This window comes from Sinohyriopsis cumingii, chromosome 11 (assembly GCF_028554795.1).
Source record: "Sinohyriopsis cumingii isolate HCF-2022 chromosome 11, ASM2855479v2, whole genome shotgun sequence".
Classification (NCBI taxonomy): domain Eukaryota; kingdom Metazoa; phylum Mollusca; class Bivalvia; order Unionida; family Unionidae; genus Sinohyriopsis; species Sinohyriopsis cumingii.
In genome coordinates this window covers 74,498,601-74,526,276 of record NC_142971.1, presented here as the reverse complement: position 1 = coordinate 74,526,276, position 27,676 = coordinate 74,498,601, and the positions used below count along the sequence as shown (strand labels likewise).

Genomic DNA, 27,676 nt, shown 5'->3' with positions numbered 1-27,676 from the left:
TTCAATCTTTTGCTTAATATGGTCTTGCCGTTCTTTGCTGGTCCTTAAGAACTTGTTGTGGTAATTCTTAGTGACTATAAACATTTTGTAATTGTTTCATGGACTGGACAGTTTTAAGTGTGGGTGGTTGGATTGCATAAATCAACAACTATTACCAGAGAAATATATTATTTTCCCATTACAGAACTCTGTTGATATTATTTTAGATTTAAATACACAGAAGTCATTTTGTAAGCAGAAGACTGGATATAGCAGATTTTAAAGTCCAGACCATTATTCCTGTTGTGACTTGAAACTTTTGATTTTGTCATTTGTATTTTGTTTTTCTGTTTTTCACTGTTTCATATAACCTTGTAGGTGCAGAGGGACAAAAGAGGAGATTAAAGGATGACCAGGATGGAGCTGCATTGAAAAGAAGGCAACAAGGTACAAGCAGGACATCCAATACATTAAGCTATTGTTTCTATATGATTTCAGAAAGAAGATAAATGTCAGAAATATTAATGGACATTGTAGCAACTTTGTGCACCTAACTTTTCTTTCCCTTTCATATATAATTTTTTTCCCATAATGTAACATATGTCAGTTACCTTTTGAACAATGTAATGCCAACCTTGGTCCTCTTGTTAACAAGTTTTATTTGTTTGGGATGTAGATCTCACTAAGTTCGTCTGTTTTTAAACATTTTTACTTTTTTGGCATAACTCACAAACCTTTAAGTTTGTCTGTTTTTAAACATTTTTACTTTTTTGGCATAACTCACAAACCTTTACATAAATCAGGGAGCAAACGAGGATATTTCTTATCTAGATGTCTGCTGTTTCAACTAGTTTCAGCATTTTCGTAATTATATAAGAAACAAGAAACCTGTGATAATGAATTCTGAGAATGAGAGTTCCTTAATGAAATATAAGCCTACATATCTAATAGTCTACATTGTGACATTGTATTTAATACTGTTTTATCTTGTTATGGTTCCACAGTATGGAATATGAAACCTCTCATTAAATCCTACATTCTCACAGCCAAACTAATAGCCCGTAATAAGATCCCCACATCAGTAAAGAGACTATGTACATACAGTGCAATAGATCCACATTGTTTCTTAGTCAAATTAATATTTTCTGATACAATACCTCGAAATGTTAAGACTGTGTAAATAAAATGCTATAAATGTTCATTGTATGTAGCCAGAAACCAGTTATGGTGTTTTTGTTAAAATGCAAGTAGTTTTGATGTTTGTTTTCATTTATATGTACTAGATATCTCTTTGAGTTAACATGCAATTGGTCAGTATGTATTTTGGCACAATATGTCTGCCTTTGCTCAAATAAAATTTATTAAGTGATGGTCTTGCCGTTCTTTGCTGGTCCTTAAGAACTTGTTGTGGTAATTCTTAGTGACTATAAACATTTTGTAATTGCTTCATGGACTGGACAGTTTTAAGTGTGGGTGGTTGGTTTGCATAAATCAACAACTATTACCAGAGAAATATATTATTTTCCCATTACAGAACTCTGTTGATATTATTTTAGATTTAAATACACAGAAGTCATTTTGTAAGCAGAAGACTGGATATAGCAGATTTTAAAGTCCAGACCATTATTCCTGTTGTGACTTGAAGCTTTTGATTTTGTCATTTGTATTTTGTTTTTCTGTTTTTCACTGTTTCATATAACCTTGTAGGTGCAGAGGGACAAAAGAGGAGATTAAAGGATGACCAGGATGGAGCTGCATTGAAAAGAAGGCAACAAGGTACAAGCAGGACATCCTATACATTAAGCTATTGTTTCTATATGATTTCAGAAAGAAGATAAATGTCAGAAATATTAATGGACATTGTAGCAACTTTGTGCACCTAACTTTTCTTTCCCTTTCATATATAATTTTTTTCCCATAATGTAACATATGTCAGTTACCTTTTGAACAATGTAATGCCAACCTTGGTCCTCTTGTTAACAAGTTTTATTTGTTTGGGATGTAGATCTCACTAAGTTCGTCTGTTTTTAAACATTTTTACTTTTTTGGCATAACTCACAAACCTTTACATAAATCAGGGAGCAAAAGAGGATATTTCTTATCTAGATGTCTGCTGTTTCAACTAGTTTCAGCATTTTCGTAATTATATAAGAAACAAGAAACCTGTGATAATGAATTCTGAGAATGAGAGTTCCTTAATGAAATATAAGCCTACATATCTAATAGTCTACATTGTGACATTGTATTTAATACTGTTTTATCTTGTTATGGTTCCACAGTATGGAATATGAAACCTCTCATTAAATCCTACATTCTCACAGCCAAACTAATAGCCCGTAATAAGATCCCCACATCAGTAAAGAGGCTATGTACATACAGTGCAATAGATCCACATTGTTTCTTAGTCAAATTAATATTTTCTGATACAATACCTCGAAATGTTAAGACTGTGTAAATAAAATGCTATAAATGTTCATTGTATGTAGCCAGAAACCAGTTATGGTGTTTTTGTTAAAATGCAAGTAGTTTTGATGTTTGTTTTCATTTATATGTACTAGATATCTCTTTGAGTTAACATGCAATTGGTCAGTATGTATTTTGGCACAATATATCTGCCTTTGCTCAAATAAAATTTATTAAGTGATGGTCTTGCCGTTCTTTGCTGGTCCTTAAGAACTTGTTGTGGTAATTCTTAGTGACTATAAACATTTTGTAATTGCTTCATGGACTGGATAGTTTTAAGTGTGGGTGGTTGGATTGCATAAATCAACAACTATTACCAGAGAAATATATTATTTTCCCATTACAGAACTCTGTTGATATTATTTTAGATTTAAATACACAGAAGTCATTTTGTAAGCAGAAGACTGGATATAGCAGATTTTAAAGTCCAGACCATTATTCCTGTTGTGACTTGAAACTTTTGTTTTCGTCATTTATATTTTGTTTTTCTGTTTTTCACTGTTTTATATAACCTTGTAGGTGCAGAGGGACAAAAGAGGAGATTAAAGGATGACCAGGATGGAACTGCATTGAAAAGAAGGCAACAAGGTACAAGCAGGACATCCTATACATTAAGCTATTGTTACTATATGATTTCAGAAAGAAGATAAATGTCAGAAATATTAATGGACAGTGTAGCAACTGAGTGCACCTAACTTTTCTTTCCACTTATATAATTTTTTTCCCATAATGTAACATATGTCAGTTACCTTTTGAACAATATAATGCCAACCTTGGTCCTCTTGTTAACAAGTTTTATTTGTTTGGGATGTAGTTCTGACTAAGCTCATCTGTTTTAAAACATTTTTACATTTTTGTCATAACTCGCAAACTGTTCAAAACATTTCAACCACACTCACTACACATGTTGAACAGTTGTTCCGATGCCTTAAGATACTTCGAATATTCCAGATTATGAAATATAAAACATCTTTATCTGTCCCATATTCTCATGAGATATGTGATTGAACAAACTGGACTTCTTAAATAAATTGCCTTAATTTGCTAGTTCAAATTTTCTTAAACTTGCTGTGGAGACATTTTTATATACTGACTTGTAATAACATTTTGTCTTCATTATCAGCACATATTTTCCTAAATTGTATCTATAATACATATTTCAGGTGCACACATTCATATGGATACTAACAGTTTCTTGAGAGATATACCTGTAAGTAAATTCTGAAATATGATCTAACGATTGATGAGGTAGTTTGAAAGAAATCCCTTGTTATGAGGAGGTAGTTTGAAAGAAATCCCTTGTTATGAGATAGACCACTTAAGTTGTAGTTTTTAAATTTATAATATTATTTTTTGCTTGTGAGTCATAGTTATGACATATTCGTGTCTGGATGTACATCCTTCCATATCCTACCTTGGGTATTCCTCAGATTTGAAGATTTTTACTTTGCCTTTATTTCTATTTCATTTTACCCACACTCTTGCAAATTTGAATATAGATCAGGTTGATGTTTACATGCAGGCCATTGGCCATCTTAATTCATTTTGCTGCTAACAGATGTTCTTGTTCTTGCTCTATTTGTTGCTCTGCTCACAAGTTTGGTTGAATATATATATGCAGTTAATTTTTTGGCATGAAAAATAATGTACTCTGTGTGTGTGTGTGTGTGTGCTCCACTACAAAAGCAAGTGACAATATCTATTTTTGTCATATGCATTCAGCTGTCCATGATCCGTTAAGACAATTGTATGTGTATAACAAAAGAAAATACATTTTTTACTCTGGTAGCTAAATTAATATTTTGTGATAAAATACGTACAAGTGTAAGGATAATTTAAATACAAAGCAAACAATCCACATTCTTATTTCCAGACTAATAGCCTGTTATGAGATCCCCACATTAGTAAAGAGACTATGTGCATACAGTGCAATAGATCCACATTGTATGTTAGTCGAATTGATATTTTCTAATAAAATACCTAGAAATGTTAAGATTGTGTAAATAAAATGGAAGGAATCTGCATTTTATGGTAGCCAAATTAATGTTTTGATAAAATAATTGCATTTTGTTGTGTTCTTTATCTTTCTTTTATGCACGACTTATCTCATTGAGTACATACATATTTTGTCACAGTAGTGTTCCTTTACTCAAATAATTTTTTGGGATGATTTCAATCTTTTGCTTGCTATGGATATTTTTCAGACAATTTCGTAAATTTCATTTGAAATAACATGTACATAAGATTTGTTATATATGATATTTATATTTTACAATGTCTACAATTATAAAAATGTAAGATGTCATGTAAATTGTATGTGATAGCCTGAATTTTAAAAATTATTATAGGTTTTCTAAGTGTATGTGATATCTTACAAAAAGAACCAAGAAATGTCGATGAAATCTCAGTGTTCTCCCTGTAAATTTTTCAAAGTACTAGTGGCATCTATTAGGCTTTATAACTACAAAAGTCCACTACTGCAATAAAATACTTGTTAAAGTTAATTTAAAAGCAGTTATACGATAGTTTCTAACTTCACTACAAGTTTATTATCAAGATTCTAAGGTCATCTGACTGTAAGTGGCATCTTGAAGAAATAAATTAATTAATATCAATGCTCAAAATTCTCCCAGAAATTACTGAAAGTGCTAGCAAAGTACAAGCAGTTGTATGATTTATAACTGCGAGAGTCTGCATATCCAGTAATACTTGTCGACATACTTGTCATGACATTTTATACATTCACAACAAATATATTATAAAGATTATAAGGTGTCTTCAAAACTGTATGCGATGGCTGGAAACAATTCTGAATTATAAAGGTCATAAGAACAATTCTGAATTATAGTGTCCTCTTACAAAATGAATCAAGAAAATTACGACAGGGTTCACATGGTCATCAAAGGTCATTGAAAATCATTGAGAAATGAATACTTCAATTCAAGGCCTTGAAAGTCATTAATATTTAATGTAGGTCATTGAAGTCATTGAATGCTAAAGATTCTGCTTACAAAATAAAATATGATTGAACATTTTACCTCATTTATTTTACATTGTGTGATGATCGGATATCATGCATAGTGCCCCTTTCACATGACGTCATTAACACTCTTTCAGTTCACTAAGTTTAATTGTCATTTGGATCCTAGAAGAGCTCATTGACTGTATATCCTAGGGAAGAGATCACTATTGTCAGGGGAAATAAGTGTTCTGCAACTTGACGTATGACTAGCTTCGTTGTCATTAGTTCACATCTATGATTTGTGTTGCTTCGCAGTGAAGGCCACAGATCCTTCATGTAATGAAGGGATATTCTCTGTTTTTCTTTTTAAGTTTGGACGATTTATATTCAGTTTTGTAGGTGTGTAACTGTGCTAGAGAATGTGTTGGACCTTTTATCACCATTAGGACCAGGTTCATCTGATCACTAAGGCAAAGTTTAAAAGACACCTTTTATACAGAAATAAGTAACTATATTCCTGCATATAAAAAACCTGGCCATATTGACTGCTTTTGGTTGCATTCCTTTCACCGAAAGTGACCTTTATACACAGGTTTAACAACAATATTCAAATATTTTTCCTTTAGGATGTAATATTTAACATAAAATATATATACATCCATTTCAACATTTAGTTTAGAATAATTGTATAATTTGCCATTTACAGATTTTACATATTTCCTAATTACAATATGGAATATTAAAAATAAAAATTTATTTTTCTGTTTTCTCCTTTAGAAATTCATTTTTCACACAGAATATGTGTACCTGTCTCATACATGCCAAAGATTACACTTTTGGCATAATCATTTATGGTTGGTTTCACTAAATTATGCATTACACTTATCTGTGTATGGATTATGCTTTTTCAGTATATCTCCCACCAAAAGGAAATAAGTTGTTTTTTCATCTTTATTAATATCCATTAATCCTTTCTCATTGTTATTAACATCCCATTAATTACACATATCATATACTAGAAAAGACAGCTTCAGCATAACTACAGCATTAGAGTACATTTGACTTGCATGCACTTTCCTAACAGTATTAATATTTTCTATAAATAGCAGCTGTCTTATTTCCAAGAAATATGCTGGTTTCTACTTTCAAACATTTGACCTAAGATTCATTGTTATGATTTGTGTTTGTTAGAGAACCAATCTATGTTGCACTATAGGTCATATCTAACGGCTGTTGTATAATAGACCTGTATGTACTTTCGTCATACTATTGTTATATTCTATTTGTAGCAGCTGTATGGCTTAGCTCTTAGAAAACACACTGGTTTTCTAATTTCGATAGTTTCCTTTCAGATTCTTTCTTCTAATTTGTGCTTGGTACAGAACTAGTCTGTTGGAATTTGGCGCTAAAAACCAAGTCAAATGACTTCTAGTCAATGCGTGCATTACGGCAAACATGTTTTTCAAATAATGTCATAGATGGATTAGAAAAAGAGATAAAAAACCCAATCCTCCAAAGATGAATACAGGGATGACACGAGTTCCATTTTAGGGCATCATCATGCCCATTGCAGGCTGTGTGGAAACGATTTTAATATATATGGTGCTAAAAGTCATCAAATTGATTCTAGTCTATGTGTATATAGAGCAGAAATGTTTTTCAAATAATTTCACAGATGGATCAGAAAAAAACCCACAAAAAAACTGAATACTCAAAAAATTCAAAGATGAATACATGAATGACATTATTCAGCATTCCATTTTATGGAAGGATCACTCCCATTGCAGGCTGTTTGGAAAGGATTTTTGATATTGATCATGGTGGTTAATTTGACTTGGAAAAAAACACTTGGAAAAAAAACAACACGTCAGATTAGCCCGTCCTACTAACTCCAATTTTAACATAACTTCTTTTTTTACAGAAGAACTCAAGTGCAGCTGCAAATGTTATAAAAGCTGAGGTGTTATTTACCAAGTTCTTAATAGAAAACTGACTGTCTTTAGTGGTAGCAGACCACATTGGCGATTTGTTCAAAAAACATGTTTCCTGATTCTGAAATTACAGTAAAATATGCATGTGCAAGAACAAGATCATCTAATATTGTTTAGTTAAAGATACTTAAGATGAAATAGCAGAAGCCATGAAGATTTCACACCTGCCAACCCTTACGATTTTGTTGTAAGATTCACAAAATGGCCCTTCAAATAAGGACTTAAAGAATAAAAGCAGAAACTATGGGAAAATTATTGTTGCCAAAAAATCCAGATAACTGGTTCATCTGTGTTTGATTTGGATCTGGGTTATTTACTAGAATTAGTTTGAATTTATCAGGGAACCAGGCTAACTTTACCGCAGTACCTCAGACACTGTAAACTGCACATATTTTGTCATACAAAGCGTTTGCATGATCAAGTTGTTCATTATGTAATTTTTTTTAAATGGCGTGCAGCAAGCGATGAATAAAGGGAAAATAATCCGTTTAAAAAATGTAATCAGTGCATAAGAATAAAAAGGAATATTCAGATTCTTGTGAATAAAAGCAGGAAGGGACATAATTAAGTTTATTGGACATGTCACTTTGAGTATGTCTCTTGGTGGAAGATATGATTGCCGTCTTCATGTGAAAATGGAAGAAAAAAATAAACATTCCAAGCATTATGTCAGTTTGAGAGATAGCAAAAGTCATTGAGCTATATATGGTTTGGAACTGAAGTTTGTGCAACTGTACTAGTGGTCAATAAGGTCTACTTGTACTTTACATACTTTTCAGTTGAACATAATGTTTACTGTCATTGTATGTTTTGAATACCAAACTTTTAAATATGAGTCCCAACTTACAGTAGCAGTTTATGATATTTTGTTACATCTTACTGAAAACTGGTCATAGTTACAGGAAAAAAATCCACTGCCTTACTGAGACGGTCTCATCAGGATTGGAAGGTCTGTTGTCCATTTATTATTACCACAGACAAGAGTAGTGATTATGACAGCAAAAAGCCATACCCAGTCTGTGTTTGGCACTTTGACAAAGTAATGGGCAAAGGCATGAGTGCCCTTCTTTCATTACCAGAATTAACAATAGGTTCCACTGGAAAACATTTTTTGATTTGCTTGATAATGCTTTGATGAAACGTGACCAGTAGGCAGAACGTATCAGTGATGACTGGAATTCATAAATGAGTTGCATCCCATATTTTGAAAATGCCTAAATCAGTGTACATAACAGGTTGTCCCTGTCATTTGATGCACCTTGCATCAGGAAAGGCTGCTGATGAATTAGAAGTAGATATTGGACGTTTGGTAACTGACATATACTATTATTTGGAGAAAAGTAGTAAAATGAAACAAGCTCTAAAGTTGTTACAAGATCAGTTTGACCTTGAAGACTCTAAAGTTATAAAGCATGTGTGTACAAGATTGATATCCCTTGGCAAATGTATCAGCCATTTACTTCAGCTTTAGACAGTACTACAAGCTTTCTTTCAAACTGAAAATTAGGAAAAAAGTGAAGAGTAGCACTAAAGTAGAGTCTGTCAGAATTCAGAAGAGAAGAAAATGAAAGTATAGGTACAGCTACTAGCAATAAAGATGATGGATCATCAGAAAAGAAGCATTTTAATTCCATGGAATTTTTATTTGAGAAGTCTATATTCATCCAATCTGAGGGCCTCCAGGTTCAATCTAACATTGTAAAAAAATAACTGTTGTGATAGAAATCACCAACCCATTGTTAGTAAACTAAATCAGCCAACTGGATCTGGTTCTTCAGAGGATGTGTTTAGTACAAATTTAGTTAGTAACAAGCATACAGCATCTTCTCATTCTTTTGATCGCAAAACTAGCAAAGTGGATACTAAGATGTCACAGGAAGAAACAGAATCTGTTCACTGCTTGGAAGAATCAAAGTGTGAGATGGTTTTCAAAAAACTTAAGCTTGTTTATGAAAAGAACAAAGAACCATGCATTCGTATTATGCACAAGATTATGTCAAACCACTTATCAGATTTTCTAATAAGGTTTATTACTCCAGAAATCATTAAATCATCTAAGCTTTTAGCTGATATAAACTTTGACAAAGATAACCAGAAAAATAATGAAGATTTTGATAGTGGTACAGAAGCGAAAGAATTCATAGAACATAATTGATCTCTTGCTGTAAAGGTGTTCTATGATAATGTTAGAGATTATTATGCTAAAGCCTGTGATTACATGCTCCAGAAATTCACTTATGGAGATGAAGTGCTTTTAAATGCTGATATAAATGAGGGACAGTCAAAAAGCTTTTAAAGTGTAAGATTCTTTGTCAAGTGATATCCCTTTCTGTTGCCACCTTTGTCTACCTAGGATCATTTGGAAGGAGAATTCCTGATGTACCAAGTTGGCATTTTACCTGACAATGTACTTCATGCAGACAGAGTTGATGTACAATGGCACCTTATTTCCCAGCTGAAAGACCCAGTCACTGGAAGATATAAATTTCCTCTTCTCTTTCAGGTTATGAAAGGAATATTGGTTCTTTATTATTCTAATGCTGACTGTGAGAGATTGTTCAGTATTGTTAACAAAGCTAAAACTGAATTCAGATCCAGTCTCAATAATTCAGTGTTTAGTGTTCTACTGCTGTGCAAATCATTCATTGTCTCAGTTGGTAAAAAGTGTTTTGAATTGCAACATAAGTCTGTTGCTTTCAAAGCTAAAAGTGCTATGTGTGAAAACATGAAGCAGTACTTGATGTTAAATGACTAGTATGGTAAATCATTTGGCACATATGTTCATTGAATGTTTGCATTTTATATGTAGATTACTTTTTTTTCTGCCCAGATTAATCTTTTCATCCACTTGGATTATGCATTTTCCTTGCCAGGGGTTGGCATGGATGACTGTCTTTTAAAAATTATTTTAAACTTCTGTTCTAATTTGCCACTATGTAAGATATGTTCACAATATGTGGAAAAGAAACTTCGAGTCAATATTTAAGATAAAACTTAAGAATAATAATATTTGTTGAAATGTTTACATTAGTGTTTTCTTTACTAACAAATTTTGATGAGTATACAATGTTTCTTTCAGATTGAGGCAAAGATAAAACACAATCAGCTCTGTATTACATTGGATGGACTTTTTACAGAAAACTCATTTGAAAACATAAAACAAATTTCACTCTCATATCTTGATCCAAAAACTGTGGAAAAAGTCACAAACATGAAACAGTTGTGGTCTGCTCTTGTAGCAAAGCGGGTGATTGATGTAGGAAAGTATGAAACCTTGATAAAGATAATTAAGTATGCCGGGGTAGAAATAGGGATAGATGATATCCAAGCAACAGCCAGAGTTATTGCAGATATGATGTAAAGCTGAATTCCTCATGAAGAACAGAATGAAACATACAGTCAGGATGCTCACACTTGAAATCAGGACATCATCCAGCCTAGTTAAGGTATTGCATTTTTTGTATAATATATTCAGCTGCAAAACTTGAATATGCAGTCCTACGCCACGCATGGCACTGGCAGATCAAGATCTATAATGCTTGCTTACCACAGTGGAAATTGTTGCATGTTGCACTGGCAAGTCAAGGTCTGTGATGTTTGCTTACAACAGTGTATACTTTGAACTACCTTGACATGTTGCACTGACAGGTCAAGGTCTATGTTGACTGCTTACTGCAGTATGGACCACGATCCACTGTCACATGTTCCACTGTCAGGTCAATGTCTTACCACAGTATAATGTAAATATGCATTTGATGATATCATATATCATAGCTGCCAAGTGTCCCATTTTTTTCGTATTTGATCCATATTTTGGACCTGAATACGGGTGTACATTTTTTTGTTGTGCAAGAAATACGTTTTTATAATTTTACAAAATAATAACAAAAAATTCCTTGCAATTTTCAGTTTAGAATGGGCACTCGGGTCGCATGTATATGGAATACAGCTCTACAATATGATTGGTTCATTCGAAATTGAGACTACTATGCCTGTCTTTATCCACCATTATGGATTTTGCAAACAGTTACCGCTGTCGCTGTATCTCATCTTTGTAATATTCAACTTCTAATCAGAATATTCAGAATTTTCTCCAGGAAAGACAAGAAAACAACTGGAAGGACAATTGTGCCATCTTGTTTAGATTTGCGGAACCATCTAGTAGGAGAAAACTTTATGTTGTGCGAAAAATATAATGTGATTTCGTTATTGGGCATGGAAGCACCCATGAAATACAAGAGCACGAAAATGCTAATGAACATCAGCTTGCTGCTTCATCATACACATCTCAGACTAAACTTACGACATATTAAATCCCGCAGAGAAAACCTTGATATAATTCAATCGAAATTCAGTTCACTAAATTTCTTTTAGAAATGAACCGTCATCTTAAAGTTACTGGTGTTGCTGGCACCATTAGTTTTGCACACATCTTACAGAGAGTAAAATTGCAAAGGATTGCTCATGTAAAAAAATGAAAACATTTCAGTAAAAAAATCACACACAGTTTAGATTATCAGTGAAGGATGGGACATTGGAATCGACAATGATTGAAAAGAGAAAATAAAATGTGGTGTGGAAAAGGTGCATAAACAGCCTGTGCCTGAGTGCCCGAATGGAACAGGGTGCCCATTTAGAAGATGCAAGAGAGCAACACTTGCATCTTTAACATTAAATAATTAGGGAAGGTACTGTCCTTTTTCGGATAGTTGTAGATGTTTTAAAAAGTTACTAATGCATTAATATTTTAAAAATCAGCATTTCTTCCTGAAAATCAATATTTTTGTCATAAGCAGTCTGTATTTTTGTACCCCATGGTTGGCAGCTATACCTGTATATCAAGGTCTACGCTGTTTACTGCAAATCATTGATGGAACTAGCAGCATGTGCTCTAGACCAACCTGTTAGTGACTTGGAAGGCTAATCATGATATCCTGAATGAAAAAGGTATGAATCTGATAACACATACAGCCACTATGGCATTAATGTTGAGGTCTTCTTATCAGTACTCCACATTGGACAACAATGAAGGTTATTGGACTAGTTTCAATTTCATATATATGCTGTTATAATATAATCCTGTTCCTCAGATAGAGAATAAACATTTTTTTTTTCTTTGTCAAGAATGTTAATATTATATTACAAAACAATGTTTAATAGTAAAGATATACTGTGGGTTAACTGAATATTACATTAATGACATCATTTATTAAAATTAATAATTGTGATGTAATAATATGAGTCAGTGCCCCTACTTGGTCTGCACCTATGTGCCATTAAGTTCTTTCTTCAGTTTAAGATTTTGTAAATAAATTTTACAATTGTTGATATGTTACTAATCTAACTTAATGGAAGTGTTGGTTGAGTCTACATGTATGTGTACTGTAGAATTTAACTTTTTTATGACTTTAAATATTTAAAGCTATTCTGGAAGTAGTATACTAATTAATAATTCCTTTAATTTATTTCTACTTACAGTGAAATAGAACAGATTGAAATTGAATGTTGCTACAGTTGTGCTCAGGAACAAATATATAATCTTCTGTATTATTTGAACAAGAAAGGTAAATTAAATGACACCACTATAACAGTCACTTAGATTTGATTTGTTGATTTTGTGTTTTATGGCACAGCAGTTTTGATAGGTTATTTAATACTAAGACAAACGGAGTAAAGTGCCTTGCCCAAGGACACACCACTGGTACAGGATGATTTGATGGTAGGATTTAACCCACATCCTTTCAGGCCCGAGTCCAGCACACTATATGCACAAAGCCACCATGCCTCCTGAAGGCACTTACAAGTCTAAATAGAGTTGATGTGATTAATGTGTACACAAAATGATATGTTTGAATGTTTAAAAGTTTTCAGAGAATACAGTGCAGAGGAATGTTTTCAGAGTGTAAGTACAGTAGTTCCCCTCTAATAAGGCCACCCCTATTGCAGCATGAAAGTGGCCTTTCTAGAGGGGGTGACAGTGTGAATAGTAAATACATATGAAGAAAGTCACAAGTACGTTTAATAATAAAACATTTAATATTTTCATTAAAAAATCACATGCATGTTGTGAAACAAACTGTTTCATCATTTTCAAAAGAATGTTTTGAACAATCATTGATATAGTTTTAAAACTGTCTGTATAATTATGTTACAGATCACATCATCTGTCACTTTCTTGGTAAGAGTCTAAAAAACAAACCAGTCTTGTCACAATTAAAAATATCCTTGCTGTCATATCCCATGCATATATAGTTTAGTCTTTTGTTCCAATCTTCGACAATTACATTATTAACATAAGCTGATTCTCCACTAAGGACAGAACATTTAATATTGTGCCGCACTTGAAATCTGTGCAGTTATCTGTTACTTGTGGTATTCGTCATATCCCAATTCAACTGACACAATTATTGCTTTTTCTTGTCATTCAAATCAGGATACAACCATCTCCTGGCTCAAACAATCTTCCTTTCTTCGTCCATTTCGCCTTCCCACTTCTGCAGAATTTTTTCTCTCTTTCACAATATTGTTTATATGAGTCTTTCCGACATTAGTTTTCTGCAAGGATCCTCGACCCCACCCCCCGGTCAGTTTAATTACTTTCACTTTCTCTTCTAAGCTGAGAATGTTTATTTTCCTCGATGACATGTTGATCTTTTTGCAGTAAGTTATTCATGTTGCCGACTACAATACTGATAAAACAATTTTTTATGCATCTAAACAAATTGCCTTGTGTTTTTAAAGGAAGTGATCTTGTCACGTGGTTCATTAGTCACAGTCTGGTACCCTATTGTTTTTATACATTTCTTTACAGTAAGTGAGAAAAGCCAAAACAACTTCGATATGTACCATTAAAATCATGCAGATTTGACCTCGTGGCTGTTAGGATTTGTAATTTTGACAATTATTGTCAGTAGTAATAGCCACTAATTATCAAAGTGAACAAGCTCAACATCTTACTAAGGGAAGCCATAAAGGCTATCAAACCATTTTCCTGCTGACTTGTGTATTGTACATCGATGCTGCCAGTTTTCAGCTGTTACTACTGTTAAATAATTGTAATTTTAACAATTATCAGAATGACTAAACCGAACATCTTATGATAACACAGCAATAAGGCTAACTGGATTACATGTACTTGCCCTTTTGTATGGATTAAAATTTGAGTCTTTCTCGGCTTTATGGAATAAATGTGGCTTCCCGTGAGGCGTAAATGATATAATATTAACCTTAGTGGTACATGTACTTTAGTCAACACTACTTTCGGTAACGAAAACCTGACATCGGGAAACATAAATTGGATTACTTAACACATGAATAAAATACTGGTTCTGGATACATATTAAAATAAAATGCGGCCGCTTGTGCGGGGTAAATTTTATATTATTGCACTAATATGCTGGCCGCTGGTCACACTAGCCGGGTGGCCTTTCGTGAGGGGTACTTTTGACCACAAACTCGGTGCCAACGGATTCTGGCCGTAAGGAGTGGGTGGCCACTGGTCAGGGGGCCGTACAAGAGGGAGACTACTGTTCAGTGTATGTTATGTTACTTTATTGGATATAGTGCAGTACAGTTTTTAGTTCAACAAATTAACCAAATAACATAGCAGCTAAATAGAGACCTGGGTAATTTCATTGGTGGTATAACTTGTTAGAAATGCAGTATTTAACATTGACGTAGAATACCAAGGTTTCTAATTAAAGACGATGGTCAGTTGAGCAATCACTTTTTGTCAATATATGTATGATGATTTTGAAGTAAATAGTTTGACTTATGGATACTGAAAAGCCAGAAAATATTAGTTTTTTTTATTTAATGTTGTTATAATTTAAGTAATGAGTTTCATGGTTTTACCACATCATATCGGTAGACTTATTGTAATGAAGACTGGTAGAATTATCAATTATCACATCATATTGGTAGACTTATTGTAATGAAGACTGGTAGAATTATCAATTACCACAACATACCCGTAAATGGATTCTAATGAAGACCGGTAAAACAAAGGAAAGCTCTACTTGGGTGGAATTCAAATGGAAAAAGGTCTTAGTCACCGTGGTAAGTTTCTTAGCAGGGAAATGACCTGGTTAAAAGGTCAGAGGTCAGATTCACAGTTAGCTTAGGCACATGTCACAAGAGCTATAATGACATTATCGATCGCAGGTGAGAAATTTTACTACTGTAATTATTAACAACCAGGTGCAGATGTTTTTATTGGCGTGATCTAAAAAATTGCAAGACCAAAATGGATCATAATCTTAAGATATTTTCCTTTGGATCTGTTATACATAAATGCATGATGATTTTGTAGTATCTAGTTGGCTTCTATAGCATCCATGCTATAAATGTTTAGAAATTACCTCCATGTGTCACCATCAAAACTGATGGATGTTACAGGAAAACCAACATTCACCTGAATATCTGAAGCACAGTATTGTTTTAGGTTGTTTTGGACATTGCAGAATCCCATCTCAATGGCATCTAAGTATATATCTTTGACTTTACTGCCACAAATTTGAACAATTAGAAACATTTACCAGCATGCTATAATGCATTTTAATAGCCCCTCCACAATTTCATGAAGCCAGTTTCAGCATTATCTGGTGGAAATATTTTCATATGGCCTGTGTTAATAATGCTTTACCATGGATCATATTTTGGAGACTACCTAGGTACTATAAGGCTTCCATTACAAATGTCCTTTTAACCTAGAACATGTTATCAGATGCTATGTGCTTGCTCTAAGACTTAAGCGAGCCAGGTTATTGATTTCAGGCCCACTTTGACTTAATGCCTGAAGATAGTTGCAACTTGATAAATCGATGTGCACTGAAAGGAAACACTCAAACTTAAGACCTTTAAAGTTCATGTGATGAAATAATAATTGGCAATTGTTAATAGGTCATTCATTGTATTAGTTTGGAAGAAATTTGTCAAGGAAACTATTTAATACATTTGCTATATTTTATTTAATTGTTATACTTTCCATTTTGAGTTATTTATATACCTAGACTGTTGTCACTGCCTTTACCTTCTCGATATACCGGTAGTAAACTATCATCATCAAATGCAATCATATGTATTCCCACCCAACGAGCTATAAAAGATGCATATATATAAATATATATGTGTGCGTAAGTCCAACAATATTGCGACGTAACATAGTAGCAAATTACACGATCCACTTTGATTCCAGTCCAAAAATCTACTATATGTTAATCTTGCATGCTAATAATTTGATATACGCTACATTATGATATGTTGTAAATTCAGCTATGCAAGGAAGATTTCATTTCATTTCTAATTAACTATACATTATAATGTATCAATCTTACAAATTCCTATTTATGAAAATAATATTTAAATACAAACAATGGGGTGGGAATTTTATGAGAAAACCTGTATAGAAAAAGGCTAATATTTCTTATAGAATAGTAAGTCAAATGTATACATGTAATCTAAAATATCAGATCTCTGATTGGAACTTTAAATCTAAATTTTGACACTGTGACTAGTAGCTTAGAGTATTACTTTCAAATCCTAGATCAGAGAAATGGGAGATTGTCATCCCTTGTATAATATATTAAGATACAATGCAAGCTCCTGTATCAGTACAGGTTTGGTGACTTTTTTCTCCTTACAAGCAGGCATATGCTGAATTTACACAAAATTCAATCCTTGTTTATATAGTAGAATACAATTTAGAAGGTCATTTTGTCAGACTTTAAATCAACCCTTTTGTAAATTAAATGAGTTCAAAGAGTTTAGGTTCTTTGAAAAATCTTGTTAGTTTATGGTTTTATTAGCATAGATTAATTGAGGATTAAAACTTCTTTCTATACAAGTTAAAATTTTAATACTTTGTGTAACATGAATATAGATTGCTGTCTTGATTTACAACTGATCTCTCTTATTTCTTTACATTTAAAGGTTTGAACGAAAACAATATAAATTCATGTTCATTATATTGTTTTTGCATACCACCAATGGAGTTCCGCAAAGTAAAGTTATAATTTTTTATTTTCTAAATTGAAATGACTTATTATGCCAGTGTATATAAATATGCAATAGTCAAATTGTTGTGGTTTAGTTCATGTTCATATATCGGACAGAGATGTTTTGCGAGAGTCATCAAAAAGAAGTATTATTTGATTAGCAAATGCGTGTTTCATAAGCTAAAATGTTTAATTCCATTCAGTAATGGCCATATGTGAACCTTGAAAAATAATTTTCATCCTGGAAATAACCTGGAGATTTATGTATAGAAAAACTTGGAAACCATGTATAAAAGACACTGAAGTAAATTGTATCACAATAAAGCTGATAGTTTACTGAAAACATAGGTTTAATACTACTCTTGTATTGGCATATTTTCAGGAACATCTAATATATACTTTGAAAAAAATAATTTGTTGTTTTGTGCTCTTTTCAGCCTCTTCAGCAACAGCTGATTACAATCTTCATCTAACAGATGGCTCCATACCAGCTTCATCAGTAAATTTTCTGTTAGCATATGGTAAAACATATAGCTCCACATCTCCAGTGTCTGGTTCCATGCTATCCCCAACAGCTGGTTCAATGCCCGCCTCAGTGTCTGGTTCTGTGCCTGATGCAGAACATAGTCCCATGATGGCCACAACTTATGGTTACATGTCGACCCGAATGACTGTCCCATGCCAGTTCTAACAGTTGATGACATTGACAGAGTAGTGGACACTGCATATCTGTTGGTAAATGTTGGATTCCTCCTTGTTCATTAGTTGATCATTTCCAACAACACTCTGAGCCACAGACAACAGGTTGGCTATTGACACTATTCAGGATGGCTATTGACACTAAATAACACAAGGACATCCTTTTCCTACAAGGTGGAAAAACAAAACTATGTGGCTGGAATAATACATTTCTTTTAGCATCCTATATTAACATAATAGATCGGTAACAACAAAAGATGACAGATGCAAAATATTTGCTCACGTAAGATCCATCAGAATGAATTGAAATAATCACCACAATAATTGGAATAGCATTCACTCGTCGATGAAAATATCTATGTAATCAGCTTGGAGACCCAAATGTTTCGACTGAAATATAGATTAACAGGAGATTCAGAGCATGCATATGTAAAGAGTTCAAGGTGCATCTTCCTTTAAAACAACCTTAATAGTTGATTATGTTGATAGGTTAGTAAAAACTAGTCAATCACTCTGACAGTTTAGCGCAGGTCACAAGTATATTTGTAAGTGTTGGACACCACCTTATTTACTACAGTCATTACACCAGCGCTCTGGACCAGTATCTTACAGACAAACAAATGGTTATTAAAGATATTCAGAGGTGGAAAACACTAAGCAACAGAGGGACCTTCTGTTCAGAGTGACTGATAATACACTTCTATGAACAATGTTTATTGCTAACGTTTCTTCTGTAAATCAGTGGAAACTGAACATGATATCAGAAACAAAATATGTTCTCATTCATGATCCATTTGATTGAATTCATATGATCATTTCAAGTATTGGAATAGCATCTACTCAAAATCAAAATACTTGAAAAGCTTGGACAAGCTTTTGTGTCAAGTGTATATGTCCTAGATTTGACAGTACCTGCTAAGTGAGTCATAAAATGTGTCATAGAATTTCAAGAGATACAGGAGTGAATTTGGAAGAAGTTCTTTATTGTGACATTGTAAAGATAAACATGATTCTCAAATATTACATGGAGAATTTTGTCAAACATAATTGTAGATTATAGTATTATACTCAGCTGTAAATAATGTAAATATCAACTAGTTTAATTATATTTTATTGCATAAAGAAAATCTTATAAACAACACGTGTATGGGGAATAAGTTTCAAGAACTATGAAAACTGCAGAGACAGAGATGTGAGAATTTTGGGTACATCATCTGTAAATACGTGAAAGATTAGCATGTGAAAAGTATGGTCTTTTGATATATCTTTGTATTTGAATTAGAATAGATTAATTTTCTTCAGTTATTAACATTTCACCTTGACATAACCTGTAATGTTATTGTTTTGAGCTGTATAAGACTTTCAGAATTGTAGGTCTTTGATTTTTATACAGTGCATATTGGAGAAGACCTCAAAAATTTAAAATGCTTCATTTGTCACCAAGGCATGTAGATAAAACTGAGTATTTTCTCTTGCAAAGAGGCACTTTGGTAAAAATGAGTATTGCCTCTTGCCACAACTTGTGACAATGCATGTAGGTGATATTAAGTATTGCTTATTGCCACTAGGCACATAGGTCAGATTGAGTATTAGATCTTGCCACAAGACAAGTAGATAAGATGGAGTACTGTCTCTTGCCACAAGGAACATAGATACAATTGTCTATTACCTGTTACAAAAAGAAAGGTAGAGACAGACTGAATTTGAAAGAAATAGATCACTCCTTTCTTAAAGATTTCTAAAGTTGAATTCTATCAGAGAGGTTTGCTCATCCAGGGCTCAATTTAACTTTTTTTTTCTTTTTTCTCCACTACTTGCATATTTTGGTGAGAGAAGAAAATATAAAATTGCAAATACTGATTGTTGCTATCCAGTTTGTTTTCACTGGCTCCATTTCTTAATCCATACGCTAGGACAGTGTTTTTAGAGTGAGACGGAACAGCTATTTTTCCAGTCTGTTTCAATTGTGATTTTTATTATCATATTGAGTTTCATCGTACATGTGCAGCTGCATTGTTTTATATATGCTTAGGTGGAGCATTTTGCGTCCATTTGTATGTCTGTTGCCAATTCCATTTTTTTGCATAAGAAGTTAAGTTGTCCTTTGCCTGCAGTTACCAGACCTTTGTGGATAACAGCATATCTTTTGGCAAAAAGCACCATGGGTGGGGTTGCTGTAACTTAAAGATGAAAGATGGTTTCTGGATACTACACAGTGTTCTCCACCAGCTATGATTATCAAACTTTGTGGGGTAAAGAGGAATCCTATAGATTTTGGTGTCAAATGTCAAGGTCACTTTTGCTAAAAGATTAAAAATGGTTTTTGCTGTTGCTTTAGGTCATATATCTGGACTAATCTGTTTGAATAACATGCATATCACATTTTGGGGGTCGATTTCTGACCTTCTTCCACTAGAGACTATATTTCTGATCTTGTTCCACTTAGAGACTGTATTTCTAATATTGTTCCACTTAGAGACTATTTCTGATATTGTTCCACTTAGAGACTATATTTCTGATATTGTTCCACTTAGAGACTGTATTTCTAATATTGTTCCACTTAGAGACTGTATTTCTGATATTGTTCCACTTAGAGACTATTTCTGACATTGTTCCACTTAGAGACTGTATTTCTGATATTGTTCCACTTAGAGACTATTTCTGATATTGTTCCACTTAGAGACTGTATTTCTGACATTGTTCCACTTAGAGACTGTATTTCTGATATTGTTCCACTTAGAGACTCTATTTCTGATATTGTTCCACTTAGAGACTGTATTTCTGATATTGTTCTACTTAGAGACTGTATTTCTGATATTGTTCCACTTAGAGACTCTATTTCTGATATTGTTCCACTTAGAGACTATTTCTGATATTGTTCCACTTAGAGACTGTATTTCTGACATTGTTCCACTTAGAGACTGTATTTCTGATATTGTTCCACTTAGAGACTCTATTTCTGATATTGTTCCACTTAGAGACTATTTCTGATATTGTTCCACTTAGAGACTGTATTTCTCACATTGTTCCACTTAGAGACTGTATTTCTGATATTGTTCCACTTAGAGACTGTATTTCTGATATTGTTCCACTTAGAGACTGTATTTCTGACATTGTTCCACTTAGAGACTGTATTTCTGATATTGTTCCACTTAGAGACTGTATTTCTGATATTGTTCCACTTAGAGACTGTATTTCTGATCTTGTTCCACTTAGAGACTGTATTTCTGATCTTGATATGATCAAACTTGGTAATTAGGCTTACTTTATTGACTTCGCTTTAAAAAATCTTCTGGAGATGGCATGCAAGTGCATGAATGGTTGGCCAGACATGACCAAATTAAGATGGCCCTCTGGCATCCAGTCATGCCTTTAAAACAATGAATGGGCCATCAGTGATGTTTAGCCTGAATTTTTCATGTCTATTATTATCCCATGAATATACATGACTGAGAAGAATATATTTAAATATACCTGTGACTTTGTTGTTTCTTGATCTGTAATAATGCAGAAACAGTTTGTAGAAATTGCATTTCAGTATGCCAGAGTTATCTCAGAGTAGAGTTTTTCATAATTAAACTTGAAGTTAATGTTTTTGTCTTTTTGTTACATTTCATTGGCTGTTAATAGCTTTTTGTAGTACATTTGTATGGAACTTGTATACTAATTGGTAGATAACAAAACTGATGTATTGATAATTATACAATAAACATGTTAAACAGTATGCACGATGCTGATTTCCAACAACCTGTACATGTTATAAATTTGGAAATTGAGCAAACAAAATGTAATGTTTTAGATTTGCATCAATGGTGGAACACTAATTGTTATCATATTTCACAATGGGATTAAATGCTGTGAGTTTATATTCTTATTATATAATTACAAATCATAAGTTCTGTTTTACTGCTATAAATAAAAAAGATATTAAGGTACTTGTATTTCTTAACATTAAGAATAAAACTGATAATAGTACTATGGCCAGATTTTACATGGAGCTTTGCTTTTATTTAATCCATGGATTGACTCATCCAGATGTTAACGTATCTCATTGAGCAGTAGTGTCTGAGAAGATGACTTAAATTCGAACCATAATACTGAGACTGAGCTTAATGCAGAGATAATCACACTTTATTGAAGTAGCCTAATTTTCACAGATGGATGTACTCGTGCTGTAGATACGGAGTACAAATGTTATGTTACACCAAAGGCAATAGTTTGTGGAAAATAAGCTAAGAGCTGATGTTCACCAAAATCACTGAACCATTAAATTTAGATAACACTGATTTCAGTTTGATTTAAGATGTAGCAGTCTGCATCGTGCATCTGTACACAAACTTGTGTAACTCTAAATATAAGTGTTTAAGAAAATTGTCTAAACGTAAACCCTAACCAGAATGTTGATGCCAGATGGACTGGCAGACACGATTAAACCATAAACCAGAATTGATGTGCAATACAGCCAAAACAATGTCAGTTCTGGTGAGTGGAAGGCTGGCATAAAACTTGTGCAATTTTTTTACTCATAATTTATTTGCAAGATTTGAAAAATATTTTAAGAATATACTTCATTTTCCATCACTGTGTTTGGTTTGCATTTTTTTAAATAATGCTTTTGCCATTGAATATCATCAATGATTACATTAGAGATATAAACATATCTACCTCTAGAATGCAGCAATTCCAGAAAGATGAAAATGTTTACTTCTTTCATATATATGCCATATAGACCAAGGGAAGAAACTCTTACTGATTACCCTACCTTGGCCCCACTAGACTGCTAGCTTAAACTTTCACTCAATACAAGTAACATTGTCTAATATTACTTGAACCAATTGTCCATATTTTATGTATAAGGGTATGCAAAGGATCAGTAACCTGTCTATAGTTAATTTGTATGTGTGTGTGTCTATATATATATATATATATATATATATATATATATATATATATATATTCTTATTTAATGAAGTCTGTAGTCATAGCCACAAGTGCATGATGTATGTTTTAATTGAAAGCACAGTACAGTTTAATGTTTTGTGGTACTATGGAAGTTGCTGGAATTTCTCATTTTAGAGTATTAATTCCTGTTTTTAATGCCATCCTTGTCTTTGCAGAGGCACTAGTGATCAAGGTAATAGGTGTCCAATGTACCAGTCCAGTTAGGAAAATCAGGAATCTTGTCTTGCCTGTACAAAATATTCTATTGCAATATCAAGTAATATCAGAAAGTCTTGGTTGTAAGACATGGTATTCTGTCCTCAGACAAAAATTCGGGACAAAATTGAGGGTTGTAGTTGTGGAGTTTAACGCCATTTTCAGCACACGATAGGCTATGTATGGCGGCCAGTATTAATGGTGGAGGAAGAGCCCGGGGAAACCCTCGGGAAGAACCACCGACCCACGAGAAGTTACTGGCAAGCTTTCTCACATACCCACATTGGCCGAATCTTAGACTCGAACCCACGCAGACAGCGGTGAGATGGCAGTGATCTGTAACAGAGAGCGCTTTAGACCACTCGGCCACTCGGGGCCCCCAAAATTGAGGAAGATGAAAGAGAAGCAAAATACAATTCGTAATACAATGTGTTAACTTGACCTGAAATCTTCCTTTCTTAAGCTAGTGAAGGATGCCCTGTGGTATACCCACCCACAACCGCCAAGGACAACCAGGAAAGGGCTGTCAGGTGCCATCCAATCCATTCAACCACAGTAGAAACAGATGATATAGTGTGTCTGGTTGTGTTGGAGCAATATTAGGGCAATATATTTATAGAGATGATGATGCACATGATCAATGATACAATAACACATTTCCTTCATAGTGTTTGTCTACAATTCTTTCATTTATGTTTTTGCTTGGAGTTTATGGGAAACTATCCTCCCTCCCTTACAGAGAGAACAGTGTGTGCAAGTTCAAGCATGGTCTTTGGGTCATCTGACTGAGGTGTGTTTCCAGCTCTTGTTGTAGCATACAGTAGCCATATTGGTTGTTAGCTGTGTTGTTTTCCTTCCAACCTTGAATTAGGATAGAATTTTATACATATTGGACATCCAATATATTTTACATGGAACCTTACATGACTCAGGAAAACAATTCTTGCCACTCAACTGACCTATCTGATGACCGCATAACCATTCTCACATATGGCTAGCCAGGCATCATTCATGCATTCCATAAAGCCTTCCTTCTTGCCACTGACTTCCAGTACAGATGACAGCCCTGATATTATTAGCTTACCCATTAGAGAAATACACAGATATAGTGGTGGGAAACCAAAATTGGATGATTCTTGCAAATTTTGCAATGGAAAGGATGCATTTAGTTTTAAGGCACAGGTGAAAGAAATACATTGCCCACTTCCTCCATTTACAAGCAGCCACTACAAAATCAGGGCTCCTGTGAATGTTGAGGATGAGATTCAACTTGTTCCAGAGTCTGACAAAATATGGAAGATCTCTTGTTATATTGCATACATAATCAGTGACCTGAGAAAACCGCAATCATTCTTCTCAGAGAGACTGTTGCTATTATCATATAACACCTGATTTTACTACGCACATAGAGAAACATATTGCACTGGGTGGATAAGAACATGCTACAATTAAGATGAAGAACCGACTTTTCTATAATGTCGAGTGTTTGAAGCAACCTCAAGCCTGAGTGAAATATAACAGTGACGTCATCAATGCTAGACTTGGCATCTTTGATAGACCACAGCTTGATCAACACATTCAAAGCAGTTCCAAAATTTAAGATGGAAATGTTATGCTTTTCCACCAAAAGAGATGAGTTCACAATCAGCATAAATCTGACCAGTGCTTATTGTTTTGTCCTTATCAATCTATCTTAACACATGATTATTTGATTTCCATTTAGTTTTGTGCTTTACAGTATGGACAAAATCTTATTGCATAGGCATTTACAAAAATAGTTATCTCTGTCATAAAATGTTCATGATCTCCTCATTGACATAAACTTAAGCGTACATGGATGATAGCTGTAAGATTCAATTGGTAAGTGTTATTTTACTGCAGGAAATGAGCAGTCTTGTGTCATTTTTTTACCCACCAGTTCTTTCTAGTGAATTGAAAAGAGTTGGACGTTATCCCTCTCTCCAACTCGGTCTAGAAATTTTCAGCCATTTCAGTATAATTTGTCTTTCTCGAATGCGAATTGCACATTTTACCAAGCACTCAATGACGATGGCAAGCGGAAATCAACAAATGCAAGCGTTTCAGTTATTAGATTAGACTAGTGCCACATAATGGTGAGGCAAGAGTTTCTTCCCTTTGTTTATATGTTATGGTATGACCGATGAAATTTACTTTTCAGAATGCTGGATTTGAGAAGTTGTGAATTTTGTACGTCTGATTTTAATATGATCAGAGAGAAGTAATTTAGTAACATAAATGCTCTCTCAGACTTTTAAACTTGGAACACAAATGTCTGATGTTTATGTGATCAGATAGATGTAGTTTACTAAACTTCTGAATCCTAACACATTAGAATAATTCATGTTCTTTAATGGTGGTATGCTTGATAATCATGCTTGGTAGAGCCCCACCCCAACCCCCAACCACAAGGAGTGAATAGAGGAAATGAAAAGTTCCCATTTAAAATTAATTCGTTCAGGGACATGGTGAGTATTATTTTAGCACCATCTCATTTGTAGAATTGAGAGAAAAATAGATCTTGAAATACAAAGCAGCTATTCTGTATAAGAGACCTGCGGGAGAGTGTACAGGCCACTGTGTAAATATCTTTTTGTTTATCAACAAAAATTGCTATTGCATTTGCCTCCCTTTAATGCGACATCTGTATATACATGCATATCTTGTTTTGTTTTGTACCGGTATTTAGTGAAATTTCATTATGCACTCTGCTTTATGTGTTTTGTGTAATATGCAAGCAAGAGAAATAACACTTTGTTGTGTATTTAGCAAATATTTTGTACCATAAATACATAGTCACCTCATTATAGCCATGTAATATATATGCAATTTTATCTTCACATTTTATTCAGTTTTTTAACTGACTTTCATATTAGCTAAATAGGATGATAGATAACAGTTCGACATATATAAACTTGACCTGTATAGAACCATGTGATGAGTTCCCTGAAAGAAGATGTACACTATAAATTGTCGACTTGTACAATCTGAATCAACCAATGAGTGATGTTCTGTTTTAAGGTCCTTCAAAGTTGATGATATCCTTTGACATGAGACAAGCTTATAATATTTCATAACAAGTAAAGAAAAACATTTGTGAATACACTGTAATGATGAGAACATATAGTTATTAATATGTATTTGATAATAACTTTAATAAAAGTTTAAATACATTTTAATGTCTTACAATGAATATTCTAAAGCCTAAAATGTGTATGAAATCTTAGTAATGGCCATCAACTTCGCTACACATTATACCAAACTATATTTCAATATTTCCTGGAAAACTAGCAACCAGTTATTTATAAACACATGTACAATAAATGTAAGCTAATAATCAGTGGTTTTATGCTTTTTATCCAATGTGTAACTAACATGTTTTAAACAATATAAATTAAATGTGATATGATGAAGTTTGGATTTTTAAGGTTGTAACTTGTATACCACTACTACTGTTAAAACTACTACTATGATCTGATTCATTCTATCACTACTACTGTTAAAACTACTACAATCATCTGATTCATTCTATCACTACTACTGCTATAACTACTACAATCATCTGATTCATTCTATCACTACAACTGTTATAACTACTACAATCATCTGATTCATTCTATCACTACAACTGTTATAACTACTACAATCATCTGATTCATTCTATCACTACAACTGCTATAACTACTACTATCATCTGATTCATTCTATCACTACTACTGCTATAACTACTACTATCATCTGATTCATTCTATCACTACAACTGTTATAACTACTACTATCATCTGATTCATTCTATCACTACAACTGTTATAACTACTACAATCATCTGATTCATTCTATCACTACAACTGTTATAACTACTACAATCATCTGATTCATTCTATCACTACAACTGCTATAACTACTACTATCATCTGATTCATTCTATCACTACAACTGTTATAACTACTACTATCATCTGATTCATTCTATCACTACAACTGTTATAACTACTACAATCATCTGATTCATTCTATCACTACTACTGCTATAACTACTACTATCATCTGATTCATTCTATCACTACAACTGTTATAACTACTACAATCATCTGATTCATTCTATCACTACTACTGCTATAACTACTACTATCATCTGATTCATTCTATCACTACAACTGTTATAACTACTACAATCATCTGATTCATTCTATCACTACAACTGCTATAACTACTACTATCATCTGATTCATTCTATCACTACTACTGCTATAACTACTACTATCATCTGATTCATTCTATCACTACAACTGTTATAACTACTACAATCATCTGATTCATTCTATCACTACTACTGCTATAACTACTACTATCATCTGATTCATTCTATCACTACAACTGTTATAACTACTACAATCATCTGATTCATTCTAT

The 27,676-nt window shown here is 33.3% G+C and overlaps 1 protein-coding gene across 1 annotated transcript; it reads left to right on the top strand.

Annotated features, from left to right (window-relative positions):
• Nucleotides 1-991: 991 nt before the first annotated feature.
• Nucleotides 992-26,677, top strand: LOC149788756 (uncharacterized). The gene is made up of 6 exons (XM_089973547.1): nt 992-1,073; nt 1,687-1,755; nt 2,962-3,030; nt 3,606-3,652; nt 10,475-12,959; nt 17,828-26,677. The coding sequence occupies exons 1-5, from the start codon at nt 992-994 to the stop codon at nt 10,754-10,756; spliced, it is 549 nt and encodes a 182-aa protein (XP_089829673.1). The 3' UTR covers nt 10,757-12,959; nt 17,828-26,677.
• Nucleotides 26,678-27,676: the final 999 nt, after the last annotated feature.